Raw genomic sequence first — 26,177 nt, 5'->3', positions numbered from 1 at the left:
GTGAACCTGGACCTGCTCCAGCACAGCACACTGTATGTACTGTACTTACTTCTCCATCACCGATTTATGATTACTGCAGAAAGAGGAAGCAGGTAATGGGGGATTGTGCAAATCTTTCTTTAGAAGGAGTCTCATGGTCAGATTCCACGTAAGGGGGAGTGAACCTGGACCTTCTCCAGCACAGCACACTGTATGTAAGAGCAGTGGATCACCTGAGCCTGACCCACAGCCAGCCTGACGCCGAGACGACAACCGACACACACCTCCAACAGAGAACCAGGTGAGCTGTGCTCATTTAAAGACTGGGTGGCAGGAATTGTTAGAATGACAAACTGAATCGGTCAGTCTTATATTTGTGTAGTTTTTTTTATTCCCAAAACAAGCTGTGCCTCATTTACTGAACAGTGATAAAATGCTAGAATGACTTGCTGGAATAGGAAAGACACATTACTTTTAATTTTTTTTTTTTTAATGCACGTGTATGTGCTTCCACACTGAAAACTGCTCTATGTTTTGGAAAGTGGGGGTTAGTGTAAGTGAACAATCTTGCACTTTTATTCAAAGTTTTCAAAAATCAGCAGAACATGTGCGTAGACCCCCCCACAATGATACTGGTTAAGGGTAGTTCCCTTTCGAATGCTACAATCGATGCTGCGCTGCTCAGCGCATTGGGAACGTCTTTAGTCGTGACCAGCTGTGAATATTGTGTGTAACACGTCGATAGAATTGACCCGGAGGTAATATAGCCTCGGTCGATGACGTCATCGGCGCGCACCCGCAACACGAGGCTATAAATAGATGAGCCACAGGTGCATCGTCAGGTATTTTGTCTTCAGACCATTTCTGTGCATGTGTGAATGTCAAAACTCTCTCTCTACCTTTTATCTGCTACAGATCTTTGCTAGGAGTTAGTTTATTCAGGCAGTGTGCAGGAAATTTCTCATTTCTCAAGCCTTTTTCTCTCTCGTACATCAATGAGTTTAAAAGAGGAGAAATGAGCCAACAAAACAATAGTGTTGTGTTCTTCCATGCTCCCATCCCATGTCAGAACTGGATACACACACTTACTGCTTTGTTTGTTTGGGGAAAGAACATGCTCCCCTTTGCATTTGAGCATGGTGATTGCGAGCACTGTGGAATGTTCACAGTTAAAGTGCTTCGCGTTCGCTTTGCTTATTTCAAAGGGGGTAGCGCCCATAATTGTGGGGCTCGCGTGCGATCTGGATGAGAAGCGAGAGACGGTGCTTCCCTATCGCTCGCTCTCTCTCCAGATCGCGATGTCCTTTTGCCTGACTACCGAAGCGTGCCTCATCGCTTCTTCGGCTCAGGCAGAGAACATTAAGAGTTAAACATTAAACATTAAGGGCCCTATTTTAACGATCTGAAACGCAAGTGTCAAAGCGCAAAGCGCAAGTAACTTTGTGGGCGGGTCTTGGCGCTGTTGCTATTTTCCCGGCGGGATAAATGACTCTTGCGCCAGGCGCAAATCTAAATGTGTTGGTGTGAAGTCGCTTCATTATTCATAGGTGTGGTTTGGGCGTAACGTGAAATAAACCAATCAGAGCGTCATCTCACATTCCCTTTAAGAGCAGGCGGATTGTTCTAAAGCGTATTCGTATTCTAACGGCGGATTTGCCAGGCGCGCCGCCAGGAGCGGTTCACAGCCGAGGAGAGCAACGCTCTCGTCAGGGCCGTTGGGGATGGAGAAACCCACCCAAATTAACTTCGGTTAAAAAGGCGTATGATAATTTGGGTAAATGTGTAAGCTAGATGTATGTTTTTATAATAAATTATCTATCTATCTATCTATCTATCTATCTATCTATCTATCTATCGTAATAATGTATGATTTGCAAAAATGAAAACTGCTGCCTCTGTGTATATGAGATAATCAAAGTGTATGCGCGTTGTGCACACGCTACATTGATTATGGCCAAGCATGCGCCCTTAAAATAGCATATGAATAACATGCGCAACGCCCCACTGACTTTAAACTATTTTTTCCTGGTTTGTGGCGCAATTGTTTTCTAAACCTGCAAAATAGCATGAAGGAACGTTTGCGCCGGGACACGCCTCCTTTTTTGCGCTGAACCGCCCAGGGAGCGCAAGTTCATTCCCTAGTTTAGCGACGTGCTTCTGTGGAGGGAAAAGCGCGCTTTGCGCGGGTGCAAAATAGGAATGATACGTGCGTCGGTGTACAAAGTCAATTGCGCTGGGTGCAAGATAGGGCCCTATGAGTTTGCCGCCTCCGAGCGTTTCTCCCGTGATGATAAAAGGAGATCGCTCGTGGCGATCGCTCGTGCAGTGGCCAGATTGATCTGATCACAACAAAAAGAGTCCCATAAAACACAGTCTATAAATAAATAAAGATTGTAAATATTTGTGTCTTGTGTCCTCGACATCGAGCCATTCTACTATTGCGGGTGTGAGGGCACGCGATTATATGATATTGCCTCAGTTTGGAGAAACGCTCGCGGGCTATCTCTCCCCTGGGATCACATTATCAGATGCATTTTCAGCGGTTAGGCTGGTACTGCGTTGTACATCATGTCCGTGTTAAAGGCATACCAGGTTGATCTTATCAAAGATTTAAACACAGCCTATCATCCAGACCGTGTTTGCTTGTCTGATTGGGATGTGTTTATTGCTGAGGAACTGATATTTATATTTATATATACAATATTTATATAATATAATTATATATATATGTATGTATGTATTATATATAATATTATATTGTCTGGCTGTTCTCTGGCCACATTTAATTCTGAGGAATTAAAGCTGCCTCCGAACACATCTCTCGTTATGTTAAAACGTTTGAGAGGTTCTCGAGGTGGTGACTTGTGTGATGGTCGGATTACAGCTAGACTGCCCTCCTTGAGGATCTCCATGACGTTAACTCGGTCATGGGAAAACCTTATTCTTCGTGCATCTTTGTGCCCTTGACGTATTAAGACTATCATGGGTGCGGGGGTGTGTGGTTATGATGATGGGCCAGTCTGAAGAGACATTTTCTTCTCTTCTTTTTGCTCATCATCATTTTAGGAGGGTTCAAAAGCAGAGTGTAACGAGTTGCGCTCCCCCTCGTGAAAACTGGGGACCGGCTCGTTGTACTCAGCAGCTGCATAATAGACCTAAGACAAAATCCTGAGGGTTGTTTTGTCCCAGGTCTGTGGGGGTGTGCCCCTACGGGACGAGACATGTAAATCAGCTCCTACCTGACACCCTCATGAAACCACTGTACTTCCTCGCCACCTCTGGTGATTCGGGGAGCAGCGGTTTCCAGCGAAATGTTACATGTTCTGTTGCTTTTCTGCTGCTGCAGGACACAGAACATCTAACATCCAATCAAAAGGAAGTGTTAAGTTGATACCACTCTCAGAGAGTCTGGCAGCGTGGAAACTTCTGCCAGGTTTTTCTATTTGGGTATTAAGTACAGTACAAATAGGATGGAATCCAATTTATTAATCGTCCTCCGCGTTTCAACGGCGTGGTATTCACTTCCGTGAGACCGTAACTGGCGCATGTACTGTCACAAGAGCTACAATCTCTGCTGAACAAAGAGGCCATAGAACATGTTCCTCTTCCAGAGAGAGAGTCAGGCTATTACAGCAGATACTTCCTGGTCCCCAAAAAGGATGGGGGTTTGCGTCCAATCTTCGATCTTTGAGGCTTAAACCGTACAGTTAAAGCACTCAAGTTCAAGATGTTAACTGTAAAGACGATCGTGTCATAAATTCAACATCACGTTTGGTTTGTCATGATCGATCTGAGGGACGTATATTTTCATATAGAATATTGCCACAACACAGGAGGTTCCCAAGTTTGCTTTTGGGGGCAAAGCTTACCAATATTGGGTCCTTCCATTCGACCTAGCCATGTTATCTCTAGGGGGCTGAGGTCAATGCCAAGGGTGTACTCTCTCCCACCCTGAGGGTAACATGTTTGGGGTTAAATGGGATTCTGTCACCATCGGGCATAATTGTCTCCCGCTCGTGTCAGGACCAATTAACACCCTAAGCAACATCTAGCTAGGTCAGGACATTACATAGGTCTCATGGCAGCTGCGTCCACAATGATTCCTCTGGGCCTTTTGCGCATGAGACCATGTTAGTTGTGGCTCAAAACGGGGGATTTCAACTACAATCCCCAAGGGCAAATAAAGGCAAGAACACTCGCTGAGTGCTTCGTGTCCTTTCTAAAATCCATGTTTATGGTGAGTCACGCGCTGAATGCTTCGTGCACTTTCTAAAATCCATGTTTATGGTAAGGGTTACGCGCTGCAGCTTCGTTCCCTTTCTATGTGGTTCAGACCCCGGTTCCTTGCTTTGGGTCCCACTTTAGGTGCGTCTTGCTGTCGCAGAATGCTAACGGCAGACGTCTCCCTGATCGGCTGGGGAGCGGTCTTAAGTGGTCGTCCAGCTCAAGGGGAATGGGAGGGTCATCAGCTCAATTGGCACATCAACTGCCTCAAGCTGATGACTGTATTTCTGGCCCTGAAATACTTTCTCCCTCAGTTGAGAGACAGTCATGTCCTAGTGCAGCACAGCGGCAGTCTCTTACATAAATTACCAGGGAGGTTTGTGCTCACGCAATCTGAACAGAATAGCGAGGCAGATCTTTCTCTGGGCCCAGGAAAAGTTCCTGTCACTCAGGGCAGTGTACATTTCAGGGCACCTGAATGTGGGAGCGGATTTACTGTTCAGACAGAAACTACCAATAGGGGAATGGAAACTCCACCCAGAAGTAGTCAAACAGGTTTGGATACGAAGCGGAGGTGGACCTCTTCGCCTCTTATTAGAAAGCGCAATGTTCCCTCTACTTATCGCTGAATCACCCAGCCCCTGGGTCTGGATGCGATGGCGCACACATGGCCTAGAATGTGCATGTATGCGTTTTCCTCCAGTTTCTCTGCTCCCTGGAGTTCTAGCCAGAGTTTAGTTCTCCGAGATAATATCTCTCCTCAACGGCTCGCCTTGGACGATTCCGGAGAGGAGGGACCTTCTGTCTCAGACAGAGGGCACGATATTCCATCCCAGGCCCAACCTCTGGAACCTTCATGTTTGGCCCCTGATGGGTACCAACTGAGGGACACTGGGCTTTTCGCCTGTTGTTGTTGAGACCATTCTCAGTGCTAGTGCTTCCTTCACTAGAAAGAGTTATGTCAACAAATGGAGTGTCTTTGAAAGTTGGTGTGTCATAATGCAGATCCGGTCAACTGCCAGATTGCTTCAGTTCTGGAATTCCTGCAGGAAATATTATCATCAGGCACATGCCCCGCCACTCTCAATGTTTATGTGGCCGCTCTTTCGGCTTGCCATGCCTTGGTTGACGGGGGCCACTCGGGAGACATCCTCTGTTCGTTCATTTCATTCATGGCGACTGAGGCCTCTCATAAAACCAAGATCCTATCATGGGACTTAGCTTTAGTCCTAGAGAGTCTGGTTGAGACTCCTTTTGAACCTCTAGAATCAGCGTCTGACAAACTTCTGACTCTAAGATGGTTTTTCTTATGGCAATAACTTCCTTGAAAGAATTGGGGATATGCAGGCTTTGTCGATTTCGCCACCCTGCTTAGACTTTGCCCCAGGAATGGTGAAAGTGATTTTGCATCCTCATCCTGATTACCTGCCTAAGGTTCTATTTTCGGCTGTACATCCGGTCATTCTAGAAGCCTTCTGTCCTCCACCGTTCACAACGCCGGAGCAGGAGAAATCTCATAGACTGTGTCCAGTCCGTGCTCTTCAGGTTTACATCCACCACATTAGCCAGTGGCGTAAGTCAGAGCAACTCTACGTCTGTTATGGTGGCAGTAACAGAGGAGCTGCTGCCACCAAGCAGACCATGTCTCATTGGGTCAGGGATGCTATTGCTCTTGCTTATGAGGTGCGCGGTCAAGCTTTGCCTAAAGGTCTTAGGGCTCACTCCACCAGGGGGGTCGCCTCTTCTAGTGCTTTGGCAAGAGGTGCCCCCTACAACAAGTTTGTGATGCGGCAGGTTGGTCCTCTCCGCACACATTCATAAGATTTTATAGTTTGGATGTTCATGCCACTCCGGGCTCTCATGTCCTTGAGTCGACATCACAAGCTAATGTCTAGGCCTTCTTGCGTTCTTGTGAAACACACCTGCACAACCGTGGGGGTCCAGACATGTTCAAGCACGGCAGCGTGGGTATTCTCGTTCCCAATGAGCTGAGCAGCGCAGCATCGATTGTAGATTTCGAAAGGGAACGATCTCGGTTACTTGACTGTAACCTTGTTCCCTGAGAAAGCGGAACGAGATGCTGCGCTACTTTGCCGTGCTGAAGATGTCCTAGGACTGCTCTTCAGACAAAATATCCTGACGATGCACCTGTGGCTCATCTATTTATAGCCTCGTGTTGCGGGTGCGCGCCGATGACGTCATCGACCGAGGCTATATTACCTCCGGGTCAATTCTATCGACGTGTTACACACAATATTCACAGCTGGTCACGACTAAAGACGTTCCCAATGCGCTGAGCAGCGCAGCATCTCGTTCCGCTTTCTCAGGGAACAAGGTTACAGTCAAGTAACCGAGATCGATTCGGGTGGCGGCGCTCAAAACAACAAAGTCAAGAAAAAGAAAAAAAAAACTTTTTATTCTAATGATTCACTAAACTCCTCAATAATGCGATCCAAGTCATTATTACTATAACATCTCAAAAAAGCTCTGCAAATGTCCGTGTTCTCTATGGGCTGATTCAGGCCCCGTTTACACGTACATGGTTATTTTGAAAAACGGAGACATTTCCCTTCGTTTGTGCCCCTCGTTTACACGCAAACGGAGAGTTCGCCTCTGAAAACGATTCTTTCTAAAAACTCCGGCCAGAGTGGAGATCTTGGAAAACGCCGTCTGCCCATTTGCATTTAGGCAGCCGACGTCACCGTATGCGACATAACTGGCATTTGCATCAAAAGTGTGACCTATATTTTGGGGATTCTGATTGGCTAATGTGTGCTTGAGCTTCTCGTTACACTGCCACCTACAGATTTGGCATGCTCTTAACGGCATATAACACAGGTTCGAACACTTTTCTGAAAACGGAGAGGGTGAAATGTCCGTTTATGAAAATAACCGGCCACGTGTAAACGTAGCCTCAGTCAGCCAGCTTGTTTACTTGGGAATGCCCCGTTATCTGACACCTGATACCATGTAGAATCATGAGATACGCCTTTTCTTTTTTTTTTTTTTGACTTGTCGGCTCCTGTCGCTCTCATTCGGCAAATGAATGGTTTTCTCGACTTTTTCCGCAGAAAAAACTACTAAAAACCCATTTTTTGCGTTGCTATAATGATGACAAAGGACCTGTGAGGAATAATTGCAATGTCGGACCCAGTCCCGACAATGGACCGCAAAGGGTTAGACCATTGATTTTCTTGATTTATAGTAAATCTTCTCACAGTTAATACATGGCTTAGTAAATTATCTGCTATAATGTAAAGTTATGGAGTAAATGTTGTAGTAACACTTACCTATTAACACACATAGTAGTAAACATATTAATAAAACAATATATGCTATTCTATTAATAATCGGTGGCATACCAATTTGTTAAGTCATATCTTGTAACATTTCTCACAATTAATAAATCAGTTACTTAATTAACTTGTTACAATGTAAAGTTATGGTCTAAAAGGTGTGGTGGCACCTATTCATGATAAATAATCAAAGAGTAAACCTAAAAATCAGCATTTTCTTCTTCTGTTAAAAGTTACTTAAGTGATATTTAAAGGGTTCATTCAGAGACCTATTGTCTATTTCCTCAGTCAATACCTTAATTACTAAGATGTTAAATTATGGACAAAATCAAAACTTTGACACACCCTCTAAGCACACACAAGAAATCTGGTACTGCAGGTGTTTTTTTTTATTTTATTTTGTTAGAGGATTATTGCTTCGATCACAGAGGGAACCCAACATGAATACTGGGATTATAATTTGTGATTAGCAGGTGTGTGAAAGTTTTTATTTGGTCAGGTCTAAATGTCATGGTAAATATGCTGCATGAACTCAGACATGTACAGGCTTACCTTCAAACCCCAAAACTGACTCCCTTCGTCTTCATCAAATTGTCTTAGTGTTGTGTGTGTGGTTCACCCTTCAAAACGTTGTGCAGAGTTACATGTCATGAAGAAAGGACATGTAACTACTTTAGTTCATAGTGAACAGGCCCCCTAAAATAAAGTGAACCCCCTTTTCATTAACTAACACGCTTGTAAGCACTTGAAGCATAGGCGTAAAGACATTAATATAGCCAGTCAACAAATATAAGTCCACTCTTTAAGAATCCTCATAAGTCTAAAGGGACTACCGAAGTGCGAATAAGAATACAAGAATACAATTGCGCAACAATATGGCAGTTTCACCCTCTCTTTATTACTCATTCAGTACACATTCTACTGACAGTGTTGCTTTTGTTTTCTCTTTCATTACATGGTATACTTTTGTTAGCTGCTCTTGCAAACAGAAGTAACAAACGTACCAAGAAGTAAGACTGCTCTTGAGTGATTGAGGCCAGACGGCCGAACCGGGGAAAAAAACAAAAAAAAGCTTGCAATGGATAATCAAATACTTTATGAGGTCATTTTTAAAATAAAATCCTGGAAGACCGCTCAGCTTCGAGTGGCCGAGTGACAAGGATGTTGAGGTTATGTTGTTATGTTGTTTTTATAATAGATCGTATTATATTGCTTGATAAACCCTTTGAGTGTTCTTGGATAATGGTGTCTTCTAAATGTAATAATAATTAAAGCTGCAAGCAGCGATGAAAAGGGCCCTCGCACCCCTGCCACCGCCACCCGGCGGCCTTTAGTAAAGGCCTTAAGATTACACTCACCAAATTTGAAGAGGATCAGATCAAAACTGTAGGAGGAGTTCGTTAAAGTACAACATCAGGAAATGGCAAAAACTGCCCAAAATCTGAGAGGAAGTTCAAAATAGCTGACTTCCTGTTGTGTTTAGGGCTACGCTCCAAGAGACTTTTTTGTAGGTATTAGGTAATTACATGTATGTACCAAATTTCATACCTGTACGTGAAACCAGGAGCTGGGGCAAAATGTAGGGGCAATAACTATGCCAATTTGCCCCACTCAATTCTGAAACCCATATCACATGTAAATTTTCACCACTTCTGAAGCGTGTGCAAAGTTTCATGATTTTTCGAGCACGTTTTGTATTTGCCACACTTCCTGCTACCAGCAGGTGGCGCTATTCCTATAACCAAATATGAGCATGGTCATGTGTTCAGGACAGGACTCTTATCAAACATGTGAAGTTTGGGGCAGATTGGAAATTGTATGCCTAAGTTACTGCAGGCTGTCTGTGGTTGCCTAGCAACATCGGAACTGCAAGCAACATTAATATTGAACTTATATGATCATGCATATATCACCAAAAGGCCGAAATTGGGTGAACATTTGTCAGGCCCCCGAGAGGGCACATTCTTCGACGAAAACTCAAGATCTTCGCAATTTAACGTCGCAAAGGCCTTCAGATTACACTCACCAAATTTGAAGAGGATCAGATCAAATCTGTAGGAGGAGTTCGTTAAAGTACAACATCAGGAAATTTAGAAAAATGCCCAAAATCCAGGAGGAAGTTCAAAATAGCTCACTTCCTGTTGTGTTTAGGGCTATGCTCCAAGAGACTTTTTTGTAGGTATTGGGTCATTACATGTATGTACCAAATTTCATACCTGTGCATGAAACGTAGAGCCGGGGCAAAATGTGGGGGCAATAATTTACCGAATTTGCCCCACCCAATTTTGAAAACCATATCACACGTAAATTTTCACCACTTCTGAAGCATGTGCAAAGTTTCATGAGTTTTCGAGCATGTTTAGGCCCTCTAAAAAGCGATTCACTTTGGAGAAGAAGAAGAAGAAGAAGAAGAAACGGAGCAAAAACAATAGGGTCCTCTCACCATCGGTGCTCGGGCCCTAATAATAATAACTCCAATGCAGCCGCTTATTAGCTACATTAGAGAACTCGAGCTAGTATTTATTTTTAGTTGCGTTTCGGACATCAGCATCTCATTACTGCTTCCTTCACAGACACCTCAAAACCTATGCATTTGGACCTTGTCTCACGCTCGCACGCCCAGACATGAAAATCTCAAGCAATTTGCAAATGAAATACTTTTTCTCCTAATTTTCTCCATCCGAAAGTGTTGTGTATGTACTCCTCTCTCTCCCGTTCTCCACTCACGAACACCCAACCCCGAGTGAATGAAACGTGCATCTATTTATACTGTTGTGCTGGGATTCAATTACTAATTAATTATTCACGTGAATTAATTACGTGCAACCCCCGTGCACACATTCTAAATACTTTAAATGCACGTGCGTGATGTGCAATCCTCGTGTCTAAATACAATTATATATTTTTAAATACACCACGTGAAACACAGACCCGTTTATATCCCGTGTACCAATGACTATACACCAACATTTACACACAACATGCAACATATAACACACATATGCACACAGGGGCGAGGTACATTGCCACAATGAGTTATTTCAATACGCATGTTGCCCTCATCTTCAAGAAAACAAAAAAAAATCTCAGGCATCGCACTTTGCCGACCTTGAGATCTCTGCCTTCATAATTGAAAATACATGCTCTGTAAGTCTTATATAAGATTAAATACATACAAACTGTACACTAGATCTGTAGCAACAACTTGGGTATCTGTTTCACTGAGGTTGCTGAAGACGTTTCATATGGGGATCGTGAGAGTGAATCTTCATGGAACTGAATCTGCCATGGACTTGTCCCTGTAATCCTGTGTGGAAACCAAAGTTAAATGCACCTACCGGAGAATGATTAGGTCCAAGCAGGTAGAAGCAAGGTCCAGAAACCATGCAAAAAGAAAAAGGGAAAAATAATGGTTAGAATGTGTGTGTATGTATTATAAAATCCAAATGCTTTACCAGAACAGGATCCTGTTACCAAATCAGAAGTCACTATTAACTCAGTCACTATTCAATGTTAAGTACTTGTTGCCCCTCACCTTAATTCATCACCTGAGATACTAACTGGGGATGATCTTGTGGTTAGTACGCAGATCCATACTGAACTAGTAGGCAGTTTAAATACCAACTGCAACGAACAAAGCAGCAGAAGATAGTCTCCAGCTGTGTACTAAAAATGTTCTCAGTTGCAACAAACCCACTTTAACTGCTATTGCCCTGAAAGCCACCAGGGAGATGGAAGAGAGTCGAAACAGCTGGGTTCAGATAGGCAGAAGCAGGGAAAAAAAGAAACTTCGTCAAACACAACCACCAGAAATCCAGACATCCAACAAATTTGAGCCACTTCAACATTTAGATGACCAAAACCAACATCAAGAGAATTAAAGAAACAACATCCAGGACCCGACTCTATTATTTTTCCAGTCATAGACCAGTGCAGCGGAGGAATGGAAAGTTGACAAGCCATTAAAAAGTATTGACTAAGAAACACTTATATTTTTTCAAATATTTTCAATAAATCATGTTCCCATTCACTCCGGCGACGAATTTTAAAATTAATTAAACTATATTCTGTTTATAAAGTAAAACTTTTACATTTTTAGGCATTAACTAAATCAAATCCCAAATGCCAAAATGTTTTCTTTGTTCACCAAGTAATTTACTGGCCAGGCATTATTGTTAACTCACAAGACAGTAAGGAGAAAATGACAATTTCAGGGATAATTTAAATATATTCTGCAATCACATTTTGGTAATGTATTCATTCATTTCACATCTTCTGCTTGGGTAGTTTCAAGATATAAAAATAATTAATAATACAATAGTAATTTAATTGTTCATATGTGTTTATTCTTGTTAGAAGATTTTTTTTTTTACTGATTATGAACACAAATTAATCGCAACAAACCAAATTGTAATTGTATTAATTATACCATTGAAGAAAACAAGCTGATACCATTGTATTTTAGGCCTACAATTCTAACATAATATTTCATGAAAAATCAAGATTGTATTTATTTATTTTTCGAAAGTAAGGTTAATGTAAGCAGCTTCTTGCAATAGTCTCCTAAATGCATAATAAAACCTAAGTGCAAACATTACCACTTTAATGACCGTCCTTTATTTTTCAGTGCATCTGTTTTACAGTACATGGCTATTACTGTCATGGGATTAATATTCTAACTATTATTATGTAGTAGTGTAATGCAGACAGACACAACTAAAAGAGGTTTGAATTTTTCTTTGCACACTGAATATGGTATGGCACTTTTAATTTTGAACTCTCAAAGTGCACCAGATTGATGAATTTAACATTAAAATGCACAACATTTTCTTACGGGGGAGCATGCCCCCGAACCCCCCTAGAGGCACACTCACCACAGATTTACCAAAATCCGGTGAGAAACACTGGTATTGCTATGTCAATGCAGTTTATAACTTGTTTTTTTTTTATGAATCACTGTGGAGTATAGTCCAATTGTATTAATAAAAGACAATTTTGCACTTATTTCATCTATAAACTTTCACTCGTTCCAGCTCGCTCATTAGTCTGGGGGTGGGGGGCGTTAAGGGACCTGGATATTGGATAGGGGGCGCTGGCCCAAAAAAGGTTGAGAACCACTGCTATAAACAGTGCTGGCCAGGAAGCAAAAAGAAGGGAAGTCATGATTGTTGGGGACTCCATATTGAGAAACACTGTACACAGCAAGCTCAGTTCGCAGTTTGGACCCCCTTACTACAACAGTGTGCTGCCTTCCAGGAGCCTCAGTCAAGCACATCACTGAGAATGTCTCCAGACGTGATTGAAGTTGGGGGATTTGGTTTGGTTGTGGGCACCAAAAGCTCACCAATTTGCTCCCAACCCTGCAAGCAACTGTTTTAATTCTACACGGCTGCATTTCAGTAACTCCACGGAAACTCGTAACCTACTACAAGCAAACCATATGTAGTATGCTGATACACATCCTATATGCTCATACCTTGTGCAGTCGATGCTAATGTAGACTATCCTCTTCTTTCCCAAGTGCAAAAGAAAACCTGTCGGTGTGTTTACCTGCAAGGGTGGTAATGAGCTACATCACACAGGTGCCCATATAGCATGTTATGTATTAGCACATTGATATCAGCCTATGCATACATTGAGGGATCTGCAGCAGGGACAGAATGAGATGTACAGCATGTGGCAGAGAGCAGTTTGGTGTCTATTTGTGAAGCCCACACCGTGAGCTGGCCTTATTATGTGTGACGCTTATGTTCAATCCCCTCATTCGGTTGTGGGGAATCAGCAAAAGGTCCATTGATGTCACCCCTTTGTCAGGTATTGAACATGGCCGCATCAACAACAACACACGCACACACAGCTTCTTCGGTCGGGTAAGGTAGCCTATGAAGGATGTAACATAGATTCGGTAATCCTGTTCTTGTAGGAGTCGCCTACACTCTTAAAACAAATGTGCGTGTTTATACAAGGACAACACAATATTTGTGTTAAAATGAACAAACCATAACACAATAATGTGCATTTCTTACACAATAATGTGTTTTCAGCCACACAGACTGTGTTAGAAAGACACATCATTGTGTTGTGGTTTGTTGATTTTAATACAAATATTGCGTTGTCCTTGTATAAGCACGCACACGTGTTACATTTAACACATTTGTTTTAAGAGCGTACAATACAACGGAAATGTAGACTGCAATACATCACAGTGCATACGGTTTATTTCATAGATGCTGTGTATTATTGGGTTATTGTTAATTGATCTGTAGAGGTTTATATGGAGTATAATTTGTGCCAAAATGAAACAATAAGTAAATAAAGAAATAAATACAGATAAATAAATAAATATATTTATCTTTGTATTTTTTTTTTATTTATGTCTTGATATTTGTATTTATGTATTGATTTTGTTTCTTATGTGAGGATTGAATTCATTAGATTAGGTAGGGCGATAGGGGACCACTCACTCTAAATTGCCCTCTGTGTGTGTGTGTGTGTGTGTGTGTGTGTGTGTGTGTGTGTGTATGTGTGTGTGTGTGCCTTGCACCCTGTGTCTGCTGGGTTAGGCTCCGGCTCACCGCGACCCTATAAAGGATTAAGCGGTTAACCCTTTAGAACCTGAAGCTAAAACAGTGTTTTTCACATAATTTGATTTTGTGACTGTAAAATTCTAAAACAATGTGCTATCTTCATGTGCTAGGTGTCATCTTTTTCAGAAAAAGATAAGCTTTCAACAAATTACAGTTATTGACCATTATTGTGTGTGGTGAGTTTGTAAATAGAATTCAAATAGACAAAAATAAAAAAAACGAGAATAAATTTACTGATTTTTATTTAGAAAAAAACTGAAAAAATCCTTAACGAAAGAAACTAACACTTAAAAGTTGAAAAATGAACTATACTACATATATACAAGTCTTTTTTGTGACATTGGGTTGCACAGTTTTCATTTTGGACACTTTTTTTCATACACGCACACATACAAATGCACGCATTCATAGGCACGCACACATACACATGCACGCACTACATGCTTAGATACGTGAAAGAGTAACAGCCATCCGCCACCCAAATTTCATTAAAAATCACCCCAATCCCCTCTTCTGCTGTCACCATGTATTTGTTTGTTTCTTTTATTATTTTATGCAATCCAAAACACTCTAATCTGCCGCGCGTCGTATCACACATGCACGCACTACATGCTTAGATACGTGAAAGAGTAACGGCCATCCGCCTCCCAAATTTCATTAAAAATCATCCCAATCCCCTCTTCTGCTGTCTAACACTTATTTCGCCATGTATTTGTTTGTTTCTTTTATTATTTTATGCAATCCAAAACACTCAAACCTGCCGCGCGTCGTATCTCTCTGTTCAAATCCTTCCATCCCGCGCTGCTGTCATTTGTAGACGGAAACCATGACATTACCGTAATAAGCCGTATGTTGGCGAAAAGCGCATGATGTCTACTTTCAGGAACTATTTAAATTATTTTGATAGTGCAAACGGTTGAAGAGTTACAGTGACATGAATACAGCTTGGTTGGCTGTGTCGTCGACGACACATCCGGTTTTAAAGGGTTAATGATAATTGATGGATGGATGGGTGGATAGGGGACCACTCCCCTTCTCCCCCTATTTGTAATGAAAAAGCGTCAGCTCCTCAATTTCAAGCAAAGACCGCTTGACTAGGTACCGGGATAACTTGCTCGAAGTTCTTATTTTGATTAGGTACCGGGAACGTTTCCGCTTCACCGTTGGCGACTTGCGATGTTTGATTAGGTCCTGCCCTTAGTCTATAAATGATGTCTTAAAGGCCACAGTTGTGATTAGTCAAAATAAAACACCCTGTACCTTACCATGACCTTTGAACAAAGTGTGTCCATCTCATACTATTCTTTTTTTTTCCAAGTCCTCTGCAAAACGTCAAAATATGTATTACAAAATTATTTGGATGAGGTCATCTAAAATGGCTTGTCTGTTCCAGGTCCTGTCTAGTGTTGTCACGGTACCAAAATTTCAGTATTCGGTACCAATACCAGTGAAAATCCACGGGTTCTCGGTACCAATTTCGGTACCAAAGCTTAATTTAGATTAAATTTAAAGTTAAGTTTCCTTTACAATAAGTTTCCATTTGTTAGATAACATTAGATAAAATAACCTAACAATAAACAATAGTTATATACAGTATATATATATATATATATATATATATATATATATATATATATATATATATATATATATATACTGTAGCAATTATTCTCCTATGGGGTTAATTTACAAATTTACTAATACATTTTTTTAAATCAAAAGTTTGATATGTTCATTATTTAATGCACAATGGATGAAGTTAACAAACATGAACAATTAAGTGTTTGTATTAAATAACATTCACCAAAATAAATTAATATTCACTCAATGTGTTGATGTTAGATAATGCATTAAGTAATGTTAATGAATGGTTATGTAGTGTTACCAAACTATACAGGAGATAAAACGTGTTATTAGACTTGACTGTACTTTTATCTAATCCTAAACTGCGTTCATGTTTGTTCACTTCAACCATTAAATAATGAACAGATAAAACTTTTGATTTCGTTTTCCAGGCGCGCGCTGTTCATGGTTGCATAGCAACGACAGACACATTGGGAGAGCATGCGCTTGTGGAAAGGAGTGGTACATACTGCGCTCTTCATGAATATATTAGTAAATCTAATGCGAGGGATAAAAACCATTAATTATTTGATAATATTTACTTGTCATCATGGAGAGTGCAGTTTGCACCACTTTTCTCCTTTCCACAAGCGCGTGCTCTCCCATTGCGTCTGTCATTGCTATGCAACCATGAACAGCGCGCGCCTGGAAAATGAATTTGCACGCGCATAAAACACGCTATGTGAACGTACGACCCCTTATGGCAACGTGATATTAGCCCAATCCTCCTCCTTTCTTGTAAACCGGTGGATTCAGAAGCGCTGCCGGTTGCCATGTCTCACATGTTTATGAAGAGGAGGACGCATGTGCACCTATCGGACAGCGCGTCAAGAACCGGATTAACCCGATACTTCGGTACCACCGGTACTTAAGCTGATAGCGTAACTATTCTAATTTTTTAGTACCGAGTTGGTACCGAAGTACCGGGTCTTTTGACAACACTAGTCCTGTCTCTATGTACGGTTTGTCTCACTGTATATATGCCGTGGGGAAACAGTGCTTTGTAACACTAGTTCCGCTACGAAAATTAAGGTTACTGTGTCAGGTCTTCTTACGTAAGCAGTCTACGGTCTGTAAAATATCTACCGTAAAACATATTAAACAATATTAAAACGCCCACGCCCTTAATTTACAATATTTGCCAGCAGACCCGGCGCATATTGGAGACCGGCGATTATATTGACTGTTAGACAAGAGGCATGCAAAACTTTATTAAATAACAAGCAGAAGCAGAAAAAAAGAATTAGATCTACCATGATAATAATAATCATTTATTTGCGCTGCAATGAGAGTATGTTTGTCCCAGATTAATCCTGAGTGTTCTTTTCATCGCTGTCAGTTATTAGTTTATTATGCTCAAACTCTACATTTTCCTCAACATGTTGCCCTCCAATGTTGGCCGCGGCTTCTTCAGATATATTTTTGATTTTTTTCCGATCTCAAAAAAACTTACGGTAATAATATTAATAAATCATACCCCATACTTCTTTGTGAGCTACCTTCCTCCCGCCCATTACACAGTACCAGCAGTCTGAATGACAGGCAAGTTATGCAATCCAGTGTCACAGGGAAATATTACCGATTGAGTTCTATAATTGAAATTGGAGGCTGCTCTGTATCACTAGGTGAGAATAACTAACATGAGCCTGGGATCATTATATTTATACACAGTACGTGGTTCTAACCATACAACGATGACCGGGCGCTCGGCGCTCATGTACCCCGCCTGGAACAGCCTTTCCTCGGCTATAGTCGTTCTGACGTTCGCCGCTGACTCTGGCATCTCTGTAGTGGTTAAACATGAGATATAATTCGTCTTGTGTATATCTAACGGGCGATTTTTGGTCTCGTGAATCTATAATTTGGTCCCTGGGCAATCATTTTGGCTGAGGGGAAGTTTCATAACTTTATAAGCTATTTAACATTACCGTTGTATGGTTAGACTAGAGCGCTGACTTTGTGTGTTTGACTGAATTGTTTGCTTTATTTGTATAGCTTCTTATACCTTTTACTTATACTTTTATAATGGCTAATATTGATAAAACTGAAATTTAACAAAAAGAGACTGGGTTGAGTTTTGTCATTTTAAATTGTAATAATTGTATTTAAAAATTAAAAAACTGTAATGTTGTTTACTGCAAAATCTGTTGTTTAGTACAAATGCACATATTGCCTGGATCATATTAAAATGTTTAATGCTTTTATATTATATTTAAAACGAAAAGAGGCAGGTTTGTGTTATATATATATATATATATATATATTTTTTTTATATATATATATATATATATATATATATATATATATATATAAAAGGCAAACGTTATGTGCAGTGAATATAATCAATACGTGTTGCATGAACCACATTTGTGAGGCTATCATGTTTAAGATTTCTTTAAATGAAAACGAAAAGAGTTAGTATGGTGTTTTATCACATATTTCGTTGCCTAAAATATACACAGAGATAACCGGAGTAGCAGAGCGAGCTGAGTGACGCGCGCTGCGTCAGAAGGTGGGCGGGGTTAGGATTTCCCAAGATTTTCCATGATGAAAGTGACCAATCATAAGAGGGTCAGTGCCCTCCTTGGTTTCCGCCCCCAAATTGTCAAAAGTCGTGTAGACTTGCGGTTCTTGGGAATGTTGTTCACAAAAAATTATTGTTAATTAATAAAAAAATAAGTCACAAAAAAAAAAAAAAGTCGTGTAGACTCGAGGGAGCAGAAATCAGCTGAGCGAGCAGAAATCCACTGCACGAGCTAAACAGCACTCCGCGAGCAGAAGCCCGCTGCGCGCGAGCAGGATTCCACTGTACAAGCAGAGTTAACCTATGAGAGTATGCCAGGCGCTCGCTCACAGCTACCTGTACACCTCTCGGTTGTTGAATTTGTGCGCGAGTACTTTTATCATGCCAGCTGAAGGTTCATTTTAGCGCGTGTGAAATAACATAATGTGCTCGTGAGCATGTTTACACGCTCATAACATTTGACTAAAAAATAACGCCATAGAATTCTTCCTCGCTGTCCAAAATCATCTGAAGTGCGTCTTGACCGGAGAAGCGTGCCATCCTTAAAACGCCATGAACTATCAGTAAATCTCTGATGAAACTGCGTGTTTTTATGGCATTGATCGGGGGCGTGCACGATGCAGATAGATCACCTAAACTATTACCATGTGAAAGCGCCAGGGGGGCGTGGCCGCCTCAGCTCATTGCAGTTAATGAAGGTAGAAGGAAAAAACTGTGCCTCTCCTTGGTTTCAAACGGATTACATAAACTGAGAATATTTTTTTTAGATATATATATAAATGACTTTGTTTAAAAGAAGAGAATTCTAGCTTCATCAAGACACATCACTCGTTCCTGTGTGACAAATATTCGTGGAGTTAACAGTTCATTTTCGGACGCGTTTCAGAATGGACTTCACTGACAGAGAGAAGGCAGAATTCGCATCATGTTTATTTTTCTTTATTTGGCGAAAAGCACAACACTTTGTTTTTATTGTGAGCTTACACAAAAATAATAGAGACTTAACTGGATCGAATGATGTACAACACTGATCTGTATGACAAAAATCGACAGAGTCATTTGAGTCTCTTTTGCACTGATATGATTCAGAACCCAGAGGGTTAACCTATTAGTCTCTTCTTGCATTTAAATCAGTGCCGCCCTTGCACAATTTCCTAAATATATGTTTCTCTCTTCATTTCAAGAACTCAAAATAAACAAAGAAAAATGTCTTGGAGTGACCTCTTCTTCCCTGATAACCCTGCTAAAAGGGAGGAGGTCATCCGCAGAAACCAAGAGCTTCGGGAGTTGATGAAGAACAACTTCCGAGCCACTAACCAACTCAGTGAAGTTCTTAACAAGCACCTGGGTTTGTCCTTCAGTCCCATAGAGCTGAACAACAAGGCCACCATCAAGGAGAACTGCGAGGTGATGATACAACGCATGCATGAGATCCAGGCAGAAGTAAAGAAAATCGATGAGAAGCTGAAGGAGAAGCTGGAACCTGACTTATATGAGAAACTGAAAACCCTGTCACCCAGCATCAAAGACTTTAAAGAAATTGAATCAAAAATCAGCATAGCATTGGGTGCCGTAGGTTTCGTGTCCTCCTCTGTAGCTTTATACCTAATCAAAAGTGGAAGGATATTTGCAAACGTAATATCCACATGTGGTAAAGTGTGTGCAGGGGCTTTTTCCACTTTGGCCTTAGGGGTGCTGTTCATGGGCATTGATATGATGATCCAAGCCATTTTGGGGGCACTAGAGAGAGATCAACTTGATCAGGCCCTGGAAGAGTATAAGAAAGCTTTGGATGAATTCAGGCCTGCTTCTGAAGAGTTCCAGGATCGTATAACTAACGTCAAGGTTAGAATTGAAATAATGCAAGAGCTAGGGTACTAACGGTCACCATCCTTAGGTTAGCTTTGAATTGTTGCGTATCTAGCTCTATTCATTAGTACTGGATCATCTACACTATCATGATTTTCAGTTACTCTGGTAATCTTTACATATGGATTAATAAGAAACTGATTAAGAAAGTGGTAATTCTTGATCAAACTGTTTTGAATGTAAAATGGTACTTCAGTGCTTGTTTTCTTTCTATATTGCATTCAAGATTTTTCTGTTTTTCAACATTAAAGTTTACTAAAGATACGAATCAGTTGTCTTTTTTATTCATATAATCTGAATTTCATTTGATCTATTCATCCATGTATCCCCCCTCCCTTCTTCCATGCTCTTCCTATCCCTGCTTTCAGTCCTCTTCATTGTATATTTGAACATTTTTGTTAAAAAAGACTCAATCTTAACCTCAGCAGGGGCCATCCGTTGTTCATTGTGAACACCCCTTGAGCAGTATTAGAGCAATAGGCATCTGCTTTTGACAAGATTAAAACCTTTTGGTGTTGGAGTTTGTTATTGTGAAAGATCCCTGCAAACATCAACTCATGCACTCTCATCTTTTCCATGGGTTCCCCCATTGTCTCATAACTAAAGTGGTACATTGTAGAATTTTGTAAATGATGAAATGTCAATGGGAAATACGTCACTGTTGAATACTTTTGTTCCACCATTAAACCTGTAGGATAGATGCAAAACTACCTAAAGCAAATAATGCAAATCACAAACAAAAGCTTGTCTTGTTAAAGAGGTGTCAGTCGCAAAGTTGATGTGTAATATTCAACAGCCAATACAACACAAGTGCATTACTTTATTGTATAATTGCAGTGCATTTCCTCTTTACTAACAGAAACCACCAGGATGCTGTCGCTGTTCTTTGGGGATAAAAAAAAAGAAGAAGAGCTGATTCGCTCTTCCCAGCGCCTCCACCACTATCTCCACAAATACTACACCATCACCAACAAAGCCCTGGGGATCCTCAACACTCACCTAGATGAACAAATCTCCCCAGTCTCAGCGAAAGAAAGCGAAGGAATTGAGGAAAGCTGTGTCAGGGTGAGCCAAGTTATGTCTGAGATCTCCCACGTCGCCGAACGGAGGGACAGACATGTCCACAAGAGTATCGAACCCGCCCTGTATGACAAGATCGCCTTCTCTGGGGTGTCACTGAAAGAGAAGGCTGCGGTGGTCAAGGAACTCAACGAGAGCACCTTGGGACTGTTGGGGAAAATCTGTGGTCCTCTGGTCGCTGTCCTACTGGCCAAAAGTGAGCTGGGGAACGTGGCACCTCCAGTGGAGCAGCTCAAGGGCCTCCCACTCTGCTCTCTTACCCTGGGCGACCTAGTACAGAGCAGCGACAAACTCACTAAGCTTCTGAGTACATCGGGGAGCCAGCGAATTAGTCTCGATGAAGCCATACAGTTGTTGGAAGATACCCTCTCGGTTCTGAAACCACCTTGCGACGCCTATGATGACATTGTCAGTGAGGTTCAAGCCTATGTGACACTTGTAACTGAAAACATCTAGAGAAGGATTTTTTGTTGTTGATGATTTTCAAAGAGGGTAAAAGAAAAAGAAAAATTATATTATATTATAAAATCAAACAGATCATGCTAAAAAGTAAGAGTGGGGAGGAGTAAGGAATGAAATAAATCACATGGGCGATGTCTCATTTTTGTTGTTGTGTTTTATTATTGCTCTGCTTGGTTCTCAGTAGTTTCTTTTGCTTAGAGAGTTAGCCTTCGTTTTTGTGTTCATCCTAAAGAAAAGTACAAAAAAAAGAATTCAATAAATATTGTACACCCTCCTGCTTCACCCAGAAACCGAATTTGACAATCAGTCTATTAGCACTGCTGGTTCGTCCACCCTTCATTGTGCATGGAACTGTGGGATACAGGGAGTCCCAGTGTTATGACAGTTGATCATTTGTAGACGAGCCCTTGCACTTTGTTGAAAATGGTGTTGTAAGTGCATTCTGTAAAATAAATAAATTCATTTCATTTTTTGGATTTTTTTTTTTAAACCAACAACAACATAACACCCAGAACAATGATTATCCATATTCTCCAGACATTCACTGGTAAATGTGAACGATTAACTTGTTACACTGCATGAAAAGAGGTGTATCCGGACCAGTATACTCCTGTATACACTGCTGAAATTCGGAAGAATCCGGGAGTATACTGGCCGGATAGCTCAAATTCCATGGGTCTGTATATATCCGTATACATCCGAAATGATACCAAATTGGATGTATGTTGTGGACGTATACTTCCGTGCTACAGCCATTTGTTGCCATGGCAAGTAATCCCTCAAAGGTTTTTTCAAGAGAACATTTTCACACCTTTGTGCACCTTTTGGCCTTCCCCCCCATTGGTCCTTTTCTTTTAAAACCACTCCCATTACCCAGACCACTATTGGAGGACAGGACACATTGAAAACCCAGGAAAGTGATTTGATTGGTTACTTTTAGATCATAACCCACCCTAGGCCTTATCGCACAGTGATTTGATTGGTTATAGGCCAGCTATGCAGATATTGCTCAGTATACACTAAACCCCCCTTACCCCAATTTTAATACATTCAAATATAATTTTAAAAACACACACAAAGAACAATGAGAAAGTCTGACATTTTTATTAAGGTAAATAAAACATTCCAAAGAGCATTATAAACAAGCATTAAAAAGCAATGGGGGAACAAAAATATTTGAGGGGATGAAAATATAAAGGAACAAAAACAAATATAACATGAACATTCCAAAGAACATTATAAACATACATTAAAATGAATCGGGAAAAAGAAATGTGAACAAAGGTGTAAAGGAATAAAATACAAACCGTGGAGATCAGCAACATGCAAATCAAAAAGGAACAAATATACAAAGTATACAATATAAAACGAGATCAATAAATAAATATAGAAATTAAAGTGTATATATGTAAATATAAATTTTTTAAAACTGCCATGATGCACTGGTGGTGTGACATGTAGCGTGGGTCAGCCTCTAGTCTGGTTTGTAGTGCCTGGCAGAGAGCAGATAACTCTGTGGTTCTGTTTGGTGGAGACCTCATCCACACTGGCCTTCCATCAGCAATAGCATCATCTTCATCAGACATCAGTTCTATTGTTGCAGTCTTCCACAGTTCCCTTTCTGTGTTGGGTTTGTACAACACTGGACATGGTCTCCAGCAACTGCAAAACATGACAGTAGTTTAACCACTAAAACACAGAGGAGGATAGTTACATTCTGAAAAACAAAAACTAAAAAAAACTGCTTAACCAGTTTCTTAACTTACCCGTCTCTTTCGTAGACGGTTCTTTGCAGTGTTCTTCATAGTGTTTCTTTTCTTGGCCTTTTCAGGCTGAGCCAAAGAATACTTCCTCCGCAAAGTCTCAAAATACGTCTTGCAACCTGTTGAATAAATCATAAATAAATGTAATGCCAATAAAACTAAGTAAAACAGAGGACATTAAAATGATTACAACATCTTTAAGATTACCTTTTACACATTCAGGGTCAACGTCTGTAAAAGTTGTCCTTAATTCTTTGAAGAGATAAGTGGTCACAGCCAGGTTATGTGATGAATTTATTCTGGGGGAAAAAGTTGCAGGCATCATTAATGAAATTCAGTTTTAGTATTTCAAATCCATATAGTAGTAGATTAAACTAACATTTACAGTATACAATACGCAGTCTTACCCGGTTTGTGGATCGTATTTGTGTGGGTTGTTCTCTGAATTATGGAGGCACCTTACAGATTCCTGTAAAGTTTGAAATTAAAAAGCGTTTAAATGGATTCACAATCTGCAAGAACCACAAAACTGAATTTTCAGTTTGAATAAGTTGGCCATCACAGTAAACATAAGAGACAAAACATATCAGTTCATAAGTCTTTAAGATGTCACTCAGCGCCTCTGATATCTTTCCGGTTCGTGCCGCCTTCTGCCTATACAAGGCCACCAGTGCAGGTGTATGTTGGTCAAGCACAGCGTAGAACTGGTTCCGTATGTTGACGTTTGTAATGCGTTGGAACTCAGCACAAAGCTACAAAAACAAACAAAAATAATTATATAAAAAGACTAATACTCGATTTGCAACAGAAAACACATTTGTGATGCAACATGTTCCGTTAAAATACATTGTTGAGCAACATGGTCACATGCAAAGTGATAGTTCTTACACACAGTGAATAGTGGCATTTGCTGTTCCATTTGAATGTGATACATATTAAAAATTTGGCATAGAAATATGTGTGAAGAGTGGCAGAAAAGAGAAGTGAGTCTGTTTTACCTGTGATTCAATCCGAAGAGCCGGCCATTTCCCCAAGAAGTCCTTCACCTGCACAGATAAAACAATCAATATGAAACCAGTCAAATTATGCAATCAACCTCTTTAATGACAAATTAATGATACAAAATTTCAAGTGAATGTAACTTACCGATAAAGTTGCTCTCTGGTGACAATGTAGGTCTGCACATGCACACAAAAACAGACAGCAAGATATTTCATTTTTAAGAGACGTTTGATTGATGCTAATGAATTAGGCTCCAAATAAAAGAAATGGTGAAAAATAGTTACAGTCTAAATTAACATTTGAGTCACCTTGATTTTGGGGGATGCTCACTGCACTCCTTCCACTTAAACCTATAATGAAAAGACGTTTGTAAAGGTTTAATAAAAACTTGTGTGGCGTGTAACACGAGGGCAGTAAGAGGGGTTTCTCCAAGAATTATAATTAACAAGATGATACCATTTGCACACCGACTACGCCACTCTGGGAAATTTGCCCAAAGAATTAGAATAAGCCCCAACTAAAGGCATACACAGGTTCGTATCACCAAATAGAGGCAGAGGCATGGGTCATCATACAAAAATATATTTTATTAATAACCTTTTTTTTTAAAAGAGCATAAAGGATATAAAGCACTGTTCAAATTTGGCAACCCTTATAGGGTTAGGACCCGGTCAAGGCAGGAACGAAAGCACAGAGGCAGAGGGTCGTAGCAAGCCACCCGCAGATGCAGGACCACTGCAATTCACTGTGCGCACTCACTCACACACGCACTCACACAGGTGTAAATACCAAACACTGCACACTGTGAGGAAGACACCATCACCCAATAGGAATCCTCTGCCCCTGGTGCTCAGGCCCTGACAACACACAAGAGATACAATAATTAAATCAAATATGAAAAAATAATCGAATATGAAAATAAACAAATATGAAAAATAAACCAATATGAATGTGATCAGCAATGAAAATAAATCAAATATGAAAATAACCTTGATGGCTGGGAAGATTATTAATGCCCAAAAGAAATCAGATATACTCAATTGAAATAAACAATTGGCTAAACCTCAATGTCAATGGTGGCCAAATATACAAAGATATCAATAAAGGAAACAAAACTTCAGTTTGTTGAACAATTTGGCACAAAATAAAGCAAGATAAAGAAAGAAACTATTCCAGAAAATAATTAGAAAAATAAATAATTCAATCTTTAGAAACAAGATCAAATACAAGTGAAAAGAAAATAGAGGAATCAAATGGATGAGAGTCCTGGTAGTTAATATCAGTTAGGCAACCAGCTACAAAAAAACAAAATCAAAATAAACAATCAACCGCGATTCCGAGTTGTAGTTGAGTCAGTTGATTGTTGTGAACAGGATTGAAACAGGTTCGAAACAGGTTCGAAACAGGTTCGAAACAGGACAGCACTGCGGCCGTAAAGGAACACGGAGCACCCCGACTGGAATGCAGTTATAGCTCTTTACGGGTCTATAACCAGGGCCCTATAAACAACATAGGCTGTTACTCTACTAGATAAGTTCTCTAACTTAATGCATGCACGTACAATGAATATACATACCGATCGTCGAGGACAATTTAAGCGTAGCTTTCTCTGGAGGGAAACTCAGGTTTTTATAACTGAGGATATGGATTAAAACACGTTTTTAACTACAGACTAACACATCAAAACACACATTTTATACAGAGCACGATTAGCGAGGGTATCAAACTCTCCCTACCTTTTCCAGTGTCCATATCCAGCACGCGCATC

The 26,177-nt window shown here is 40.5% G+C and overlaps 2 protein-coding genes across 2 annotated transcripts; both read left to right on the top strand.

Moving 5' to 3' along the window:
* Positions 1 to 226: 226 nt before the first annotated feature.
* Positions 227 to 20,367, top strand: LOC307161366 (single-pass membrane and coiled-coil domain-containing protein 3-like). Its single transcript, XM_079876014.1, has 2 exons — positions 227 to 280; positions 19,418 to 20,367. The coding sequence occupies exon 2, from the start codon at positions 19,440 to 19,442 to the stop codon at positions 20,112 to 20,114; it is 675 nt and encodes a 224-aa protein (XP_079732140.1). The 5' UTR covers positions 227 to 280; positions 19,418 to 19,439; the 3' UTR covers positions 20,115 to 20,367.
* A 605-nt stretch (positions 20,368 to 20,972) lies between these two features.
* On the top strand, positions 20,973 to 21,638 carry LOC307161303 (single-pass membrane and coiled-coil domain-containing protein 3-like; the record flags this gene model as incomplete). The annotated part of the gene is made up of 1 exon (XM_079875930.1): positions 20,973 to 21,638. The coding sequence occupies one exon, from the start codon at positions 20,973 to 20,975 to the stop codon at positions 21,636 to 21,638; it is 666 nt and encodes a 221-aa protein (XP_079732056.1).
* Positions 21,639 to 26,177: the final 4,539 nt, after the last annotated feature.

This window comes from Squalius cephalus (genome assembly GCF_949319135.1).
Source record: "Squalius cephalus genome assembly, chromosome: 7".
Lineage (NCBI taxonomy): Eukaryota > Metazoa > Chordata > Actinopteri > Cypriniformes > Leuciscidae > Squalius > Squalius cephalus.
The sequence above is the reverse complement of the archived record's forward strand: the minus strand, read 5'-3'. Positions and strand labels throughout refer to the sequence as shown.